The following is a 19,135-nucleotide window of genomic DNA, read 5'->3' on the forward strand; positions in this document are numbered from 1 at the left end:
TATATTATGGAAAATTAGATTTTTTTTTTCATTTTTAGACATTTAGAAGCCTATATCTTGTTACAGAATTGAAATTACAAAAAAGTTCTATCATATTTTGAAAGCTTAGGTTGTCCTGAAAAAACGATATATTGTTTTCCTGGGTAAACTTAAAGTCCCTCCGAGGAAAGGCCCCTAAAGTGAAACAGTGCAAAATGTTCAAAAACTGTCTGGCAATACAAGTTCCGCTTTGACCAAAACTACTGGCAGTGAAAGGGTTAAACTGCTTACTTTCCCACCAACCCCATCCCTTTGGATGTTTATTGAACAGATACATTACCTTGTCACAAGTCACTGGGTAGCAGGTTTTTGTGTGACAATTCACAATTCCTTTGTCACATATACAAGTAGTGCACAGATTTCTTTTCCATTGTACCCCATGCTGCTCAAAGAAATAAACACAAAAACATTAAAGGAATACTGTCATGGAAAAACATGTTTTTGTTTAAAAACGCATCAGTCAATAAAGCTTTTCAAGCAGAAATTTAAAAAAAACACTAACAGAATTTTTCTATATAATTTGGAAATTTCACATGGGGCTAGCCATATTCTTCATTTCCCAGGGTGCTATAGCCATGTGATCTGTGCTCTGAAAACTTCAGTCACACTTTACTGCTGTGCTGCAAGTTGGAGTGATACCAGCCCCCCGAGCAGCCGATCAGCAAAACAATAGGAAAGTAGCTCTCAAGTAGCAGTCAATTGTAAGAAATCCAAGTCTGGCTTGAGACTCCTCCAGTTACATGGAGTAGGAGAAACAATAGGTTATCTGAAAGCAGTTATAATGTGTAGTGCTGGCTCCTTCTGAAAGCTCAGAATCAGGCACAATGAACTGAGATGGCTGCCTACACACCAATATTACAACTAAAAAAAAATACATTTGTTGGTTCAAGAACAAAATTTTAAATGGTAGAGTAAATTATTTGCTGTGTAAACAGTGTAATTTAGAAATAAAAAGTACACTGTAAAAATCATGTAAATCCATTTACTAAGGTTAATCCTGTAAAAAGGAATGCTTGCCCAATGTACCCTACTCACAATTTACTGTAGAGCTCCCTAAAATCACTTGTGAAGCCCAGATTCTACTGCTGATCTTGCATCCAGAGCAGATTTTAAAGAACTTTAATGAACTTTAATCAGGAAAAAGGTCCCTACTAAATCTATTCATTGCTTGCGATTGCTATTTTAATTTCTATCTATCTAGCTGTGGCCCATGAGCACTGAGGTAGTCACCTCCTTGCTTGTAATAGATGTTAAATCAACCTAAAGCAAAATGTTTCTATCTATCCACACAGGGCACAGATGGATTAATCAGCAGCACAGGTGCATCTGTCAGATCGGCATATTCACAGACAGAGCCATCTGGGCTCCAGGGAGGATTTCCTGTACACAAATAGCAATGGAGGCCAGAACACATGCTTTATAAAAGAGGTCATAAAACAAGACCCTGATTCATAGAAAGTTCGTATTTCACAATTTATGGCAATGGTAAATTATTTCAGAAAATAAGGCATACGTGTCATTAACCTTGTGAGAAAGATCAAGTTTATGATCAGGTTTCTCCCTTGAATAATCAAGGTATAATGTATCACATTACTTCTTTGAAAAGTTATGGCATAATATACTATTATATCATGTTATTGCAGAAATATGTTAATGTTTGAAATATTTAATATTATCATTATGTACATTGTTCCAGAAAACAGTTAAACAGGGTAATGCTCAAGTCCTCTCTTGAATGTCACTGCAAAATTCCCAGATTGAAACATAAATTAAATATATTTTGTTTTTAATACAGTATATATTTATCATGTAATGTAATACACACATATATATGACTACACATGACTATATATATATATATTTTGATAAGAAACCAGTAGGTGTGGTTTCTGGGTAACCATGCAAGCAATTACATCCAACTTGTAGCAGTTGGGGTCTGCTAGAGTCCAGGGTAGGCAGGTCAGATACCTTCCAATAAATGCATATATTGGGGAAGTAGTTAAATCCAGGTATGGAGAGTATGCAGGCATGTGGATCTGCGGCTCAAGGTTTAGGACAAATAAGAATACTTATTAGGCCTAACTATTAGACAGACTTTTCACCTCCCTTCATACCATTAGCTTGCCTTCCAATAATATAAATTCTAGTTTTATATTGATGATGTTACTTCTGTATTTTATTCTGGGCAGAGAGTAGTTTAAACTTGCTGCAGATCCACATCTGTGTTCAATAGACCTGCTCATGCGTCTTGCCCAAGGTTATAGCAGTGCTTTTGAAAAGTTCAGCCTTTTGCAGTTATAGATTTCCTTTAAAAGGGGCAGCATGTATATATGCTCAAAATAAAAAGACAAAAATAATAATTATTAATTAAAGCCAAGACTAGTACAAATTAGTTGCAAATTTGCTTCTTCTTTAAAATGAACTAAATATTGTTGTCTTTTAATATATTTTAAATAAATAGCTTTAACGATGGCAAATGCCAAGAAGTCATCAGTGCAGAAGAACTCTTTTACACCATACAGAAACATTTTATTATGCTTAGCGCTTCACATGATGCATCCCACAGCACATCCCACATGAACGCACATTCCTAGTTCACAGGGACTAGCGTAGAGAACTACTTAACAATCTAGATGTCACAATCTATCTGAGGCCAGTAGCATCACATTTTAGATCCAGAGTGCAGATATTTAACACTGCCCTTGTGGTGTAGCCCTAATACAATCCCAAAGGTTACTGCTACACCAGGATGATTCTGGATAAATACAGGACAAGATTGAGCCACTACACTTGCATCAGCCTACCATTGTGATTCCACCTGTAGCCACTGTGTCCATCTGGTTGCTGGCACAAAGAGTGGATTTTTGTGCCGAAACATGCGAGTATGCATTTTGGCACCAAAAATGCTTTCTGTGCCTGCATCTGGTCCTATGCAGGGGCTCAAGGTGCAGTCAGTGCAGAAGGCTGAGGCAAGTGTAGGGGCTGATTAATGGCTTGCATTGATCTGCAGACCAGGAATCAGCCTAGTGTGGCTGTAGCCTATGAGTAAGTAGGACCGTGGCTATCCTTTTTGTCCAAATAAATTACTTTTTGAATTTTAAAAGGGTATTCCGGTTAAGGGGCCTTTCCGTAATACCTTAAGTCTACTAAAAAATAAAACATTAAACCCAACAGGATTGTTTTGCATCCAATAAGGGGTAATTATATCTTAGTTGGGATCAATTACAAGGTACTGTTTTATTATTACAGAGAAAAAGGAAATCAGTTTTAAAATTGTGAATTATTTGATTAAAATGGAGTCTATGGGAGACAGGCTTTCCGTAATTCGGAGGTTTCTGAATAACGGGTTTCTGGATAAGGGATCCCATACCTGTGTTCAGATAATATTTTAAATTTTAGCAGTTGGGAAGCTCCTTCCAGTTCCTGGATCAGAGACTTGCAATAAAGTTTAGACTGACAAATGGAAAATTTTATTCATTGACATGTTGAAAATTACACAACCAAAGACAACTGCTATTTTAGAATTTGTGAAATAAGCCAGAAGATAAAACATGCCGTCACACATTCATAGAATAAATTAATTGTCTTCCTGCAGTACTATTCCCCATTCTTTGATCAATGGGGCAGCATATCATAATTCTCCTTTGGGCATTCTATCATCTTTTGAACATTTTAAACTTCTTTAATAAATATTGAAAAGAGTGCTAAAAGGTTTGAAAGTCATATTATATTAAATTAAAGAGGTGTCCTACTCTGAGACAAAATGCATGGTTGGATGCTATCTTACTTCTGTACTTAAAGGGAAAAATATCCACTATGTATTCCTTATTTTACTTAAAAAAGAGAATGGGACATATTTCTACTTTAATAAAAACTGTGACAACAAGCTTCCCCATAAGTAGGTAAAGTAATGTAAAGGTATAATACTCAAGAGCAATGAATATCTTGTAAATTATATCCTTATAATCAGTGCATAGTGATGTGATTTCTCTCACATGACTTACTGGAGTTCCTCGGAGTTCTATGACCTATTTAAAAGCACTAGGCTTTTGGCCTCTAATAAAGTAAACAAACATATCATATATAGTCAGCGCTATAAAAAATATGCTTGTTACAATTCAGCAGAGATATTTGTGTATTAAAGTTTTACAGACTATTTGTCCATCTCTGTTGTCAAGCAATGCAACTGGCTTCCCTGAATGTCTTTTCTTAAAATGTTAGTAAAGTTAATGCAACACTAATTTTATTGCCAACAATGAATCTGGTGGAGTTCTTAATAAACATTTTGGGTTTTGTGCACAGAACATTCACTGGAGCAGAAAAAAAACATTTATTAAACATTTTCCAAAGGAGAGAAGAAGTGGGAAATAGGACCTTTATCAGCAAAACATGGAGAGGCATTCAGAGATTAAGGGCACTCTAAATTTCCTTTACCCCCACTACATTCCTGTAGTTTGCCAACTAATCCACATTCTTTCAAAGTCCTTATTCTTTTAGCTAATAGTGGCCAGCCATTGAATCACAAAAGCATATGTGAGGCAAAGTAACATATTAAGCTCCACTTGTGAAATGTTTGTTAATAGCATTATGGAAGTTGTAGTAAACGAGAAGCAGCTGGTTGAAAATATCAAAATAGGAATTTCATGGACAATGCACCACAAGATACAGCTGCAGAATGGGTCAAAACTCACTGTTTCTGCAACTTGTGGCTTTCATCCAATATGCTAAGGGCACAGTTTCACTGTGCACTCCGTTGAGCTGGGAAGAGCAGATGCAAATGGGCACAACACTTATTTGAAGCGTTGTAACTGTGACATCAGGAAAGGCAGAGGGACACGCAGTACAGTGTTGCTATAATGAATAAGGTAATTACTTCACAAAGACATTACCTCATATGTTTTTTCTCCAACGTGACAGGATTTTGGAAGGCACTCGGGACAACACTTTCCTGGAACAATGGCCAAGGTTTCATCCTGACAAATATTAAGTCGGTTGTCACAAGGATTTAGGAAGAAAGAAGAGTAAAAAAAAAACAATTTTTGAATCAACAAATGATTAGATGGCCAGTTTAGACAGACAGATAAGACTAAACTGTTTAAGGCACTAAAAATTCCAAGCTTCATATGTCACCAACTTTACCTAAGGCCATCCTGAAATAGTAATACAAATGTCTCCTGAGTAAAATACTGTATTAAACCAGTGCATCTTCATTTCCATCTCATCTTTATTCTATCAGGTCTCTGCCATCATGTCTTATAAGACGGCCAGTTTATGGAGTTACATTTATTTTGTGTTTTACCAATTAACATGGTGCTATAGCTAGACATGCCCTTGCTTTGTTACCCTCAGAAAAGTTCATGAACTGTCTGGATACATTTCAGTGTCTTAAAATAGAATTATTTATCAAGTATCCATAACATTTAGCATATACAATAACCTAAATATCAAGATGAAAATAGAAGTAGAATTTTTAAAAAGTAAAATGTGTAAATATAATTTACTATTAGCTGTTTATCATAATATAAGAGCATGCTGTGTATATAATAGACTATATTTAAAGGGATACTATCATCAGAGTGTTTTAGTATATCTGAAAACAAAAATGTGTAATACAATGAACAGTGTTTTCAAGGAAGAATACCTCTGAATACCTAGAAAACAGTTCTAGCAATGTTGTGTGCCTGTATTGAGGTGAACAGTTCCTGACATTCTGGTAACTCTGTAAAAACTATAGCAGTTCTGTGTTTAATGGTGATTTTAGGTAAACATTACAGCAAGGGTACCAAATCTATAATCTTAAGGGTGAAAACACACAGAGCTACTAGTAGCAGCTACTTATTGTGGCTAGTAAAAAAGACAATGCTGATCATTTACTGATAATTGTCGCTACGTGTGTTTTAGCAGAGGCAATTCTCAGTATTGTCTATGGCAGGGGATTTTCTGGAGTTTAGCAGCCTTGAAAAAGTAGCTGCTACTAGTAGCCCAGTGTGTCTTCACCCTAATCAAAAAGGAAGATAACAGTGTAACAAAAAAAATAAGAATTTAAGTGAGGTAGAACAAGACAAAACAATGAACAAATGTATATGAAATATAATTTAACAATGTCCTCAATTTCTAATAGAGTTATATATGCAACAATGCTATAACTCCCAATACATAAAAGAGAATAGCTACAAAACAGGGTAGAATTTCCCACTGCCTTAATTTTGCCAACTTGTTTTGGCAAATGTAGGGGGTCTAATAACTAATAAACAATATAATGGACTCTGTATTATATAATATTATAATATTATAATGTATTATATAATATAATGGACTCTGTGTGTTCAGTAAATAAGACCATATTCCTTTTAGTTCTTTGTCATGCAGGCATGATTGTTTCATTGCTGACACATAAGATCAGGTCAATAAAAACACTGACAGTTAAAAAATAATGTCTGCAACATATGCTGTCTGCATCAGAAACCCACCTGGCCCCATTATGGGACAGACTTACTTAGCAATGCAAAATATTGTTTTCCACTAGAAACTCAAGCAAGTATAACATTTGTGCCTCACTCAATATTTTTTACAGAACCATAGTAAACTATGGTTTCAAGAACCCCAATAATGACTGAGCTTTTTCCAGTTGTAATCCCTATATCCTGCTTTTCAAAACACAAAAAATGACAAGCCCAATCAAGCTGCCTTGAAACTGTTAAGAAATGTGGCATCAGTGTGACACACACGGATAATTACAGGAGTGATCACAGTATTGTGTAGTCAGTCTTAAAGCATTGTATACCTCACCTTTCTACACACTTTAGGCAGACAATCAGCAGTTAAGCATTGGATAACACCATTCCTGCAAGAACACCTGGAACAATGGCTCAGCTTCCACTCCTCTCCATCCAGCACCATGCTGCCATCAAGAGAACAAGGCTCTGCATGAAATGGAAAGTAATTATATAAAAAACTCCTTTCAGAATAATAGCTTATGTATTTTCAAAAAAGTTAGAGGTTATCAGAGATGTGATAGAAGCACCAGTGGAGCCTACTGAATATTTTTAACTCTTGACAGTATTCAAAAATGTGAATACAAAGGCATTCCACTAAACATGGAACAAAACATGATAGTGCTCAGCTGATATTATCTATAAGAGCAGGAGAATATTGCTAGTAGACAAAGAAAAATATGTGAGGTAATAAGGACAGGGCTGACTATGCCTTTTACTGCTGCAATCTGCACTTTGCACTGGATAAGATGCAGAATGCAGCCAGACCCCAGCAGAAGTACTCTTTGTATAAGTGCTAAGAGGCACACTTGTAGCCCCCTTAGAGAGAGATTGCACTTGTCTTGGGTCATAGTAAATGACCCCTAATGTGACATTAATAAAATGCTTTTTTAACAAATTGCAAATCACATTCCTAGACTGTCACTCCTTGTTGGTCAATACAATAAGTTGCAATCAGTGGCAGTACCTACTCTTATACCATCATTTTCCCCTCAGCATGTGGCCAATTAATTTTAAACACCCAATGGACCCCTGGCACAAAGTGTTCTAATCAACATTTTATTAAGCAATTTGAAATAATGCACAGTCAGCCATTTTCATTTAATACACTGCCTTCTGTGTTGATAGAAAATGTCATTGAGAGCCTTCAGACTAAGTGTATGTAATTGGACTCAGGATCTCATTTGAACAATTGGTCTCTTTCCTGTGTTACTAATTAGATAGACCTGTCAACACAACTGAGAACATTGTCAGATAAAAAAAGGTAAAAAAATTAATGAGTTGGACCTTTCAATTAGTGATAGATATTTGGTATTCGTTTGGCTATATCTTATAGAGATAACTCATCTATTTATATTCATAAAATATAGATTTTTATTGAGAAAAGTCACATGGATCTCAGAAGATAAACTTTATGTTGACAATTATGCCACTTAGAGGCACAGTTTAAAGAAATAATATGATTACTTCCATTTTGTTAAGCATCTGAAGTACATAAAGTACTCAGAATGGTCAGCAAAATTATAAATTGCTTCCATTTTACTCATGGGAAATGTTTTCCATAGCTCTGCAACTATTCAAATTGCACACACTGAGTGCTGCATTAACTCAGGGTTACAGAGACACATTAATTCACATTATCATTCAAAATAACAATTCCTCTTTTTGGATGCTATCATTATATTGCTTTAAAACCCGTTTATTTCAGCAGCAGTAAGTTTAACATTAATTAATGCTTCCTTAAGCAGGAAAGAATGAAGCGTGTATAGTGCACAATGACATTTCCGTCAAAAGAGCCACAGCATAGCCCACCTTTTGATCATCTCTAGGAGAGATATTTACTGAAGGCTGCCAAAACAATCAGTATTACAAGTAACTTACTCAAGCATAAATGCATCTGTCTGTTCTGTGTATTTTTCTGGACAATGTCTAAAGAATGCTTAGTTAAAGCAAATGTAAGGTCAGTGATTAATCTACTCTAGTGGTGGCGACAAATCCCCTCTGAATGCTCACCGGTAGGAAAACATAAGTGTCGTTTTGGCTTTCTGAAGTCGCCTTGCAAGGAAGCTTCAGGTGACTTTCAGGAAGCTGAAGGGATGCATATGTTTTCCTACTGGTGATTTACACTATCGGTAGGAAAGCATTCGGAGAAGATTACTTGCCAGAGAGATGGTCCATAACCACAAGTCAAGGGCAATTTGTTTTTTACTGAACATTCAGAAGGGTTTGAGTGTGTAATACTGACTTTACAATGGTACTCACCTCCGGTTCCCACACATACCGGGCAGCATTCTCCTGGTGCGACATGCTCATTTTCCCACTTCCTACATCTCAGGTTAGGGCAAGGCTTCGAAGTACAGCTTACTTTGCTGTTCCAACATGAGCATATTGTGCATTCAGAGTCCTCCCACTGGGTTCCATGCTATAAAATAAAGATATTTATAAAAATCAAACAAATTTTGATCCAAATTCTTTGAGACACAAAAGAGAAGAGAACCCATGTGCAATGGCTAATGTTTGTGAAACAGATAATCTTGGGGATAATCATAGTGATGGGAGCCGAAAAAGATATGGCCAGTCATGCTACATGCCCATGAACACTATTATGGACGTTCTTTATAAGGCATAACATTGGCAACACAATTGTGCCATATTAGAAACTGTGATAAGTAGGAGACATTTCATTTTTTTAAAGATTTTTATTAAGATTATCACAAACCCATAAGCTCAGTGGTTTGATATATGTAATAACCCAGCTGTAGTCAACGTATAATGTGGCTCTCAATTCTATTGCAATTTACAATATTAGAATTTAGGTGTACACCAACCCCACCACAAAAGAACCATATTAATCTCAATTTGCATATGCAAATTAGCAACACCAAGGGGGAAAAAAACAAACAAAACAAAAATCTTTTTTGCAGGCTCCTCTCCCCATATTATGAATTGTCAGCTGGTCTAGAGTAACTAAATAATCAAAAAAGTTATAAGAGTTTGAATTCTGTTTGGCCAGGCACTCCGATTCGACCTAATCCTGCAAACAAATGATTGGATTTGCCCAAATCTCAAACTGAAACATTATTTGGTAAAGTCCTAAAAATATAGAAAGATTATCGGTCATGCAAAAAACTTAGATATTAAATGTTATCAGTGCTTTGCATAATTCACATGCAAGACATTGTGGGACCTGAATTGGCTGCAAGATAAATATTGCTTTTTTATTGCTAAAAAAAAGTTATGCAGTGCAAAACATATTAAGTGATAAACAGATTTCTTTCCCTTCCTACCATTCTTTTCTTTCCTACCATCCATTGATTTTTTTTAATTAATGCATATTGGAAGCTTATATTGAGCTTTATCTTCTTTCATTTCGAAAATGTTCCTTTTTTTCAATTCGTGAGAGGTTTTCTTTTAATATTCTTTCAATTTTGCTGAAATAGACAAGTGTGGTGTGCATGCTCTACATATGTGGCCAGTTTAAGAAAGTTAAGCCCCTAAAAAGTTGCCAGTGGCTGAAATATAATTTAGTGGCAGATTTATCAAAATTTGAGATTAGTGTGTCCCACGAAAAAACTCACCCACTTTCATACGATTCCTATGGGATTTTTAGGTGTATTTATCAGTGGGTGAAAGTTAGGACTCACCATTTGATACATTTATTTCTAAAAATCCCACAGGAATGCAGAAATCTGCCCCTATATTTCATCTGAAAATGGCATCTGAAAGCTTTTACTTTCACCATTTGCGCATATCTGACAGGCAGGATAATTATTCTTTACATTTGCTATATAATTTTTTCTCAAAGGATAATTAATGGTCCTCATGTAGTGACTTTTTAAAACTGCAACACAGGGACTGTAGGAACACAGAGAGAACCTCCACAGTGGTGATTAAGCCCATCTCCCTGAGCTGAATGTGGCAGCTGCACACACACTATGCCAAGTTTCCAGGTTCACAGCTTCTGGGCCAAAATGTTAAGCTGAAGCCAGGTCAAGCAAAAACCATAAAGGTAAACTGCCCTGACACAATTTCTCATGTGGTAACAAAAATTACGCCTCAATAAACTCTTAGTGTATTCATAACAAGAGACAGCCAAGACTGTAAACATTTAGCAAGACAGAGCTACAATCAACTGTGACATGCCCTTAAACTCTAACAACTCTAATAGCTGAAGTATATTACTGAAAGGAATAATGGCACTAAATGCACATTACTTAAAAGAGAAATAAAGCTTAAAGGAAAAGTAACACTAACATTTTTTAAGTAAAAAAGCTATTCTACCCTGCACCAATAACTGCCCTATCCTGCAGACCACTTAGTAGGAAGGCTAGGCTCGATCAATCTATCGGTCGCATAGTGGATGCTGCTTCTTGCTTCGCCGTATCACCGTAGTTCAATTGACAGGAAGCCAAGTTTTAGCAGGTATTTCCTATTAAAGCATTTAAAATACTAAGTGGTTTGCAGGATAGGGCAGTTATTGGTGCAGGGTAGAATAGCTTTTTTACTTAGAAAATTTTAGTGTTACTTTTCCTTTAACTAAAGAAGTAGGCTACAAATGTTGTACATTATGTTTTGGGCTTCTGTACCAGCACAAGGCAACCACAGTTCTTTAGCAGGGAAGATCTGTGCCTCCAAAGATGCCCCCCATACCTCCCCATCTACTTTTCTGCTGATTCACTGCACATGCTCTGTGCTGCTTTCAGTTACTGAGCTTAGGGACTGACTCACAATATACTGTATATATAGAATATAAATGTCACAACATAAGGCTGATTAGTAAACAATATAGATTATTAGTGCTTGACAGTTCTGAAACCAGTGCAATTAGCGTCAGAAATTACAGCCAAATCTAATTTTCTGCTTGATAATTTGCTATAATGCTAAAGTTTTACTTCTCACCAGCTGCCCAGAGCACATTTAGCATGTAAGTGTTGCAGACATTCAGAGCTGGATTTCAAAATCTTGCACCCCTAGGCCTGCCGCCTTCTGTGTTCCTCAAACCTGTCTCCCCCACCCGAATGCCCTGTGGTATAGCTGCTCATTAATTCATACAGACAACCAGTAGCACTGAGGACTGGGCACGGGAGATTCAGAATTTCAGGCCTGTCCAGTCCCCAGTGCTCGGGGTGTATATACGAACGAATAATTACAAATGTAGCTCTGTGCCCTAGGCATTTCTACACATATTTATTTTTAAGGTTCAGTTCTCCTTTAATAAATTAGAATTTCTAGAGATACAGTCTTATAGTTACATAGTTACATAGGGTTGAAAAAAGACCTGTGTCCATCAAGTTCAACCCATCCAAGTAAACCCAGCACACCTAACCCACACCTACCAATCTATACACTCACATACATAAACTATAAATACAACCACTAGTACTAACTGTAGATATTAGTATCACAATAGCCTTGGATATTCTGATTGATCAAGAACTCATCCAGGCCCCTCTTAAAGGCATTAACAGAATCTGCCATTACCACATCACTAGGAAGGGCATTCCATAACCTCACTGCCCTCACCGTGAAAAACCACCTACGCTGCTTCAAATGGAAGCTCCGTTCCTCTAATCTAAAGGGGTGACCTCTGGTGCGTTGATTGTTTTTATGGGAAAAAAGAACATCCCCCAACTGCCTATAATCCCCTCTAATGTACTTGTACAGAGTAATCATGTCCCCTCGCAAGCGCCTCTTTTCCAGAGAAAACAACCCCAACCTCGACAGTCTAACCTCATAGTTTAAATCTTCCATCCCCTTAACCAGTTTAGTTGCACGTCTCTGCACTCTCTCCAGCTCATTAATATCCTTCTTAAGGACTGGAGCCCAAAACTGCACTGCATACTCAAGGTGAGGCCTTACCAGGGACCTATAAAGGGGCAAAATTATGTTCTCATCCCTTGAGTCAATGCCCTTTTTTATACAAGACAGCACTTTATTTGCTTTAGTAGCCACAGAATGACACTGCCTGGAATTAGACAACTTGTTATCAACAAAAACCCCTAGATCCTTCTCCATTAAGGATACCCCCAACACACTACCATTCAGTAGATAGTTTGCGTTTATATTATTTCTACCAAAGTGCATAACTTTGCACTTATCAACATTGAACCTCATTTTCCAGTTTGCTGCCCAGTTATCTAATTTTGTCAAATCGCTCTGCAAAGCGGCAGCATCCTGCATGGAACTTATAGTTTTGCACAATTTAGTGTCATCAGCAAAAATAGAAACAATACTGTCTATGCCCACCTCCAGGTCATTAATAAACAAGTTAAACAGCAAAGGCCCAAGGACTGACCCCTGCGGTACTCCACTAACCACACTGGTCCAATTAGAAAATGTTCCATTTACAACCACTCTTTGTACTCTATCCTTCAGCCACTCTACTTCTTAAGTTCATATTTTGTGAGATATAGTTGTTCTGTTGTGGTGCTAATCAAGGCTCAATAAAAATATTATATGGTGTTCCCAGAGAACTAATTCTTTTAATTAATTTATTTATTTTTTGGAAAGAGATTAAAAAAAGCATGCATATGTACTGAAAATCAGAAATAAATTTAACAGAAGCAAACTTGCAAAAAATTATTCACTGAGTAAAGGACCCCATACACGGGCCGATTAAAACTGCCGATATCGGTCCCTTAGACCGATTCGGTAGCTAATCGGCCCGTGTATGGGCACTACCGACGGGCCTGCCCGGCCGATATCTGGCCTGAAATCGGGCAGATATCGATCGGGCAGGTTAAAAAATCCCCGGACCGACTTTGCCTATACCCATCATTATAATTTGATTGTTTGGCCCCAGGGCAAAACGATCGAATTAGCCTGGATTCTCCCGATATCGCCCACCCGTAGGTGGGGGATATCGGGAGAAGATCCTCTCGCTTGGCGACGTCGCCAAGCGAGCAGATCTGAAGGTGTATGGGTACCTTAAATTTGCTAACAGAATGAAATCTGAAATTTAAAGCTACAATTTAATCGGGCACACAGCCAGCTGCAATTCAGGTGCAAAACTACAGGGGGAAACCAACTAATTTAAAGGGGATGTAAACCCTGCTGCACTGCTCAACCAAACTTTACCCAGTTGTTGCTAACCAACAATATTGCACAGCAAAACTTATCCTAAAGTTTTCCACAAATCTCCACAGCCAAAAACTGCTTTAAAATGTGAAAAATCCTCCAATAAGAATCCCAGCTGATCAGTGTAAATCTTGCGCCCTGTTGGAAGCATTAAAGGAGAAGGAATGGCTAAGTCACTCGGGGGTGCCAAAATGTTAACTCCCCCCCTGTGACTTTAATTGCTTATCTTTTACCTGCAGCGAATGTTTCCTCTTCCTTCTTTCTTCTGTCTTCGGAATCCCTGGGCTGGCGCATGCACAGTAGAAAAAAACAACTTTTTTGTTTAAGTTCAGCTTTTCACTCTACTGCGCATGCGCAAGCGCGTGAAGACGGAAGAAGGAACAGGAGACAGTCGCTGCAGCTACCCCGGGCTGGTGCAGTTTTCTCCTAACAGGAGAACCAGCCCAGGGTAAAAGATAAGCGATTAAAGTCACTGGGGGTGCCTAAAATTTTGGCACCCCCAAGTGACTTAGCGTTTCCTTCTCCTGTAAGCACAGGTGTGAAGCACTGAACAAGTTTGTGTTATAATTATCTCTATATATAAGATAACAGCAAGATGGCTGACATAGTGCTGGGAATCAGCATTCTCACTGGTCAATTCTTTTGCATTTATAATTTTTTTTATCAGTAAAATTCTCATTGGTGAATTTTATTGCATCTATAATTATGTTTTTTTGGAAACTTTTATAACAAAACTAGTAACATTTTGGTCAAGCCAGATCTACATTTAATAATAAATGTCTTTACAAATTATATATAAAAAATATGTCCTATTTATTGGTAGAAAGGGTCTTTGCAGTTCTTCTTATGACAGTCTATCTTGCTTACCCTGTCTTCACGACACTAGTTAAACAACATCATCAGCAGGTCAAAAACCTATAGTCCTATATGGATGGTGTCAATGGAGAAGGCTTAACTCAAGCAGTATGAGCACACTCATAAACACATTTTAAAAATTAAATGAATAAATGTTGTCTTCAGCCAGAACTCTAATCACGCGCTTTGACAACCCTTATGTGATTTCTTAGCTAGATTTACAGAAATTTACTTATCTGTCTTGTCTGATCCTTTCTTTGCACCTGCCTGAGGCACCAATGTATAATGCAAAGCTCCTGCTATTGCAACAGTTTTATCTTTTTCACAATAATTCCTCCTGAGCAAATAACAAATTGTTAACAGATGTCAAGTTCTGCTGATAGACTGCAGAAGAATATATTACAAATTGTAAACACAAGCTATTCTTCATACAAAAGTGCATATTGCCTGTGCATGATAGCACATAACTAATGCAGTATAATAGGAAATGTGGTTGGGAACTGTCCAGATGTTAGCAGAAACTCCCAGCCAAGCTGCAGTCAACTGAGCTAATCAGAAATGAAGGTGCTGGCCAGCCTCTATTGAGTTAAGGTTTAATGTTCCAAAAAGAGCCATTTACCATGTTTCTTTATTTTTTCATGAATTGAAACACAGTAAGCAGCTTTTTCGTGACAACACAGAAAAAAAAAACACAAAAATTAATTCACTTCACTTTAATTCACTTGACCTTTATAAATACAGAGGAAGATTTATTAAATAACTGAACTGTGGAAGCCAGATGGTTTCCCCCAGATCTTCAAGGAGATCTTAAATCTTAAAGGAGAGACAATCTTGGAAGTCCCGCGCTCGGAAACTTGTAGTTCAACCCCTGCTGTGTCTGAGCATCCTTTAATTCCATGTACACAGACTGATGAGCCCATGCAGTTAGGACCCATCTGTCTTTGGAGTAAAGAACGTGCAGGAGGGTTTCTGGTCTCTGCTTATACTGTGGGCCAAGTGGTCATCTCCTGAAGTCTTGTCCTGTGAGACCTATGCACCAGGGAAATGTTCCCGCCTAGGAGTGAGTAGGGAGTCTCCTCTAGGCAGAGTTGATTCACTCCCAGATAGTCTGTTTTCGAGAATTTTTGTTCCAGCTACCATTTCCTTTTCTTCCTTCCCATGTCAGGCTTTCCTGGATTCTGGAGTAATAGGGTCACTAGGATCTGCAGGTTCCCTTCAGTTACATTACAAAGAAATTTCCTTCTTGATCATTAAGTGTGCTGCCCCTCCAGTCATTTTCATTCTACCTTGGTTAAAACAACATAATCCTGCTATCGATTGGATTTCTGGTCAACTCACAGCTTGGAGATCCTTCTGTCACTCTCTTGTTTACCTGAGTAAACAAGTCAATGCATGTCTCATCTGTTACTTAAGAGCCTTCTCTTCTGCCAAAATTGTATGTTGAATTTTCTGACATATTTGGGAAGAATAAAGCTGAGACTCTTCCTCCGCACAGGCCGTAAGATTGCCTCATTGATCTCATTCCCAGCACTATTCTTCTAATAGGTAGACTCTACCCTTTGTCCATCCCAGAATTTCCGGAGATTTTATTAGGAAGTCCACTTCTCCAGCAAGGATGGTCTTTTCTATGTACAAAAGAAGGACAGCAGTTCGACTAGAATGGCCTGAACAAAATGATAGTGAAGAATCACTACCCTCTTCCACTTATCCCTGAGTTGTTCGATAGACTTAAGGAAGCTAAGACTTTCTCCAAGCTTGATCTCCGGGGTGCAAACAATCTAATAGGCATCTGTCAAGGGAGACGAGTGGAAGACTGCATTCAATACCCATAATGGCATGAATACCTTGTTCATAATTCCATTTGGGTTGTGCAATGCTCCTGCTATCTTCCAAGATTTCATAGATGACTTTTTCTGTGACATATTTCAGTCCTGCCCCTTAGTGTACCTAGATGACATCCTGGTGTTTTCTTCCTATCTAGCAGAACATATTCACCAAGTAAAGAAAGTTAGAGAAAATGTAGAGCCAGTCACTATACTCACGGATCATAAAAATTTAGAATATATTTCTTCTGATTGAATCCGCTAGGTAGGCATTACTCTTTTCCAGATTCTACTTCATCATTTCTTATAGACCTGAGTCAAAAAATATCAAAGCAGGTGCCCTATCTAGACCCCTGGCTTCTGAAGAGATATCCATAATCCCCTCCCTACCCAATTATTCTCCCTGAGCAACTGTTGGCTCCAGTCCAGTTGGCTCCAGTCCAGTTGACTCCATCTCTAGATCTCATTTCCAGATATTTTTGGTGGTCAGCAGAATTGACTACTATTCTGTGGTTGTGGATAGCTTTTCCAAGATGGCCCATTTCATTCCTTTGAAGAGGCTTCCATCTGCTGCTCTCCTGGCAAGTATTTTTATTAAAGATATTTTTCGACTCCATTGTTTTCCTTCCTTTATTGTTTCTAACTGGGGGTCCAATTTGTTTTCAAGTTGTTGGGGATTGGTCATCTCTTCAGCTTATTATCCACAAAGTAATGGCCAAACTGAGAGAACCAATCAATCGCTTGAGTAGTTTCTTTGCTGTTTTATTTCCTAGAACCATGCCAACTGGTTGGAGTTACTTCCCTGCTTTAGATCAGAAGCCTCAGGCTCTTCACCATTTTTCTATGTCAGAATCCTCTCACTCTACCTTCTTCTGTTCTTAAACAGATGTTCCTGCTGCTGAAGTTGCTGTCCATGACAGCAACTGAACATGAAGTTTGGTCATGAGCTTACCAAGCACTTGTGAAAGCTTCTGCCCATCAGAAGAAGGTGGCTGATAAACTTCGTAGGCAGACTCCTTTCTTTAATTTGGGGATTTGGTTTGGTTATCTACTAAGAATATAAGACTCTTCCTACCTCCAAGTTGGTTCCTTGCTTTATTGGGCCTTTCAAGATTAAAGAATTCATCTAACTTGAACTTCCTCCCAGTATAAATATTTAAAATTCTTTAAACCAGTGGTCTGCAATGCCTTCTATTTCCCTTTTCTTTCTATTCTCCCCCTCCTGTATCTATTGATGGTCATCAAGAATTTGAGGTTCAGGAAATTGTGGATTCTTGCAAGTTCAGAGGTTAAATTCAATACCTTATTAATTTCAGAAGAGAGGTGTTGGGTTTCAGCTAAAGACACCCATGCCCCTCATTTAGTAAAATTGTTTCACAAAAAAAATTTTCCCGGGAAACCTTGGGAGCTCCCAGTGGGTGCTGCTGAGAGGGGGTGGGTACTGTAATGGCGTACGCTCTTACCTGCAGGCGCATTGGTCCCTGGACTTGTCTTGTGTGCTGCACCTTGGGGCACGTCCTAGTGTGGCGCACATGAGCAGTAGTTTTGCCACCGTGTCATGAAGTCAGCGGATGCCAACATAAATAGTGCACTTTTGTTTGTTTTCATTGCCCAAGCTGGTTCTTAGTATTCAGACCTTAGCTAAGCCTTGTTTTTGATTGTTCCACTTGTTACTCTTTGCTGGGCTTTTGACTCTTTTGAATCTTCTCTGCCTGCCCTTGACCCTTTGCCTAACTCTGATGTTGCCCCTGCCTGATCCCTTTTGTACCATGTTTCTGTATCAAACTTGGAAGTGTATAGAATCCCTTTTTTCCCTGCAGCAGAAAGTCCAGGGCCCCAAAAGATAGTCAATTAAAAGGGCTCTTCTATTTCACCTAAAAGGTTGCTACTAGCAGTCTACAGGCTTCCTCATATTACAGTCTATAACACTGCACACTGGTAACCTTATGTCTCAATCACTCTCCCTCTTAGAATGTAAGCTCTTGGGAGCAGGGCTCTCTCACTAATGCCTCCTAATAATATCCAAATGTAACAGTGAATCATTTTTTGGGGAAATGTTTGTATGTATATGTTAACTGTTTGGTCTTGTATTTGCTGCTCCAATTGATGGCACTATATAAATAATAAAATTAATAACGAAGCAAAGATCATACTTTGAGCCTGAAACTGGCCTGTGGTGTTGAGTTATAAAGAATCAGTACACTTTCTACTGTACAGCACTGTGTATATAAGTAGTGCTATAAAAATAAAAAAGTACATACATACTTTTGTGTTCGGTAACGGTTCTTTTCAGTCCAGAAATTGTCTTAACACCTACCCGATTTGATCATTATCACAAGGTAAAATAAAGACAATCTGGCTTTTTTTTCTAAACAGGACAAATTTGCAGTCGGGAAGTAACTTATCTGCACCAATAGCCTATGCAATTATATAGCTAAAAATCCCTGCAAATATTCTCAGTTTACATGAGCCTGGCATGTTATCATTCCATGCCCTAACAAATGCTTTAAACTAACTAGTCTAAATGCTTGGAATATTTTTGCAGTTCCCATTTTGTTCCAGTAACTAAGAAGGTATCCATGTTATTACTGCCAAGGTATTTGCTTTGACTAGAACAGAGTAAAGTAGAAATATTGGAAAACTAGATTACAGTTAAAAAAAGGGGAATGCAGTAACCACCTATCTATATTTAAAGGTAAAGTTTCAGGCACAGCTTCCTTGTACAGTACTTACAGCATGGGTTGTTCCATTATGTTGACAAAATCCTTGAGTTCTTGAGCCACATTCAGGACAACACTTGCTGGGTTCAATCCGTAAAACCTCTCCCTAAGAAAAAACATTGTACAT

At 37.9% G+C, this 19,135-nt stretch overlaps 1 protein-coding gene across 4 annotated transcripts in view; it reads right to left on the reverse strand.

Moving 5' to 3' along the window:
• fras1 (Fraser extracellular matrix complex subunit 1) overlaps positions 1–19,135 on the reverse strand; it is a 257,678-nt gene that overhangs the window by 150,015 nt on the left and 88,528 nt on the right. For all 4 annotated transcript variants that reach the window (XR_004223099.1, XR_004223098.1, XM_031903422.1 and 1 more), the window contains exons 4-8: positions 19,022–19,114; positions 8,796–8,955; positions 6,829–6,962; positions 4,929–5,012; positions 320–421 (exon numbers count right to left, since the gene is read on the reverse strand). Coding sequence is in view for 2 of the 4 variants with exons in the window: in XM_031903422.1 (XP_031759282.1) it covers positions 320–421; positions 4,929–5,012; positions 6,829–6,962; positions 8,796–8,955; positions 19,022–19,114 (573 nt within the window). In the remaining 2 variants the exon portion in view is untranslated. The remainder of the gene's footprint in view (positions 1–319; positions 422–4,928; positions 5,013–6,828; positions 6,963–8,795; positions 8,956–19,021; positions 19,115–19,135) is intronic.

The sequence above is a fragment of the Xenopus tropicalis genome, chromosome 1 (assembly GCF_000004195.4).
Source record: "Xenopus tropicalis strain Nigerian chromosome 1, UCB_Xtro_10.0, whole genome shotgun sequence".
NCBI lineage: Eukaryota > Metazoa > Chordata > Amphibia > Anura > Pipidae > Xenopus > Xenopus tropicalis.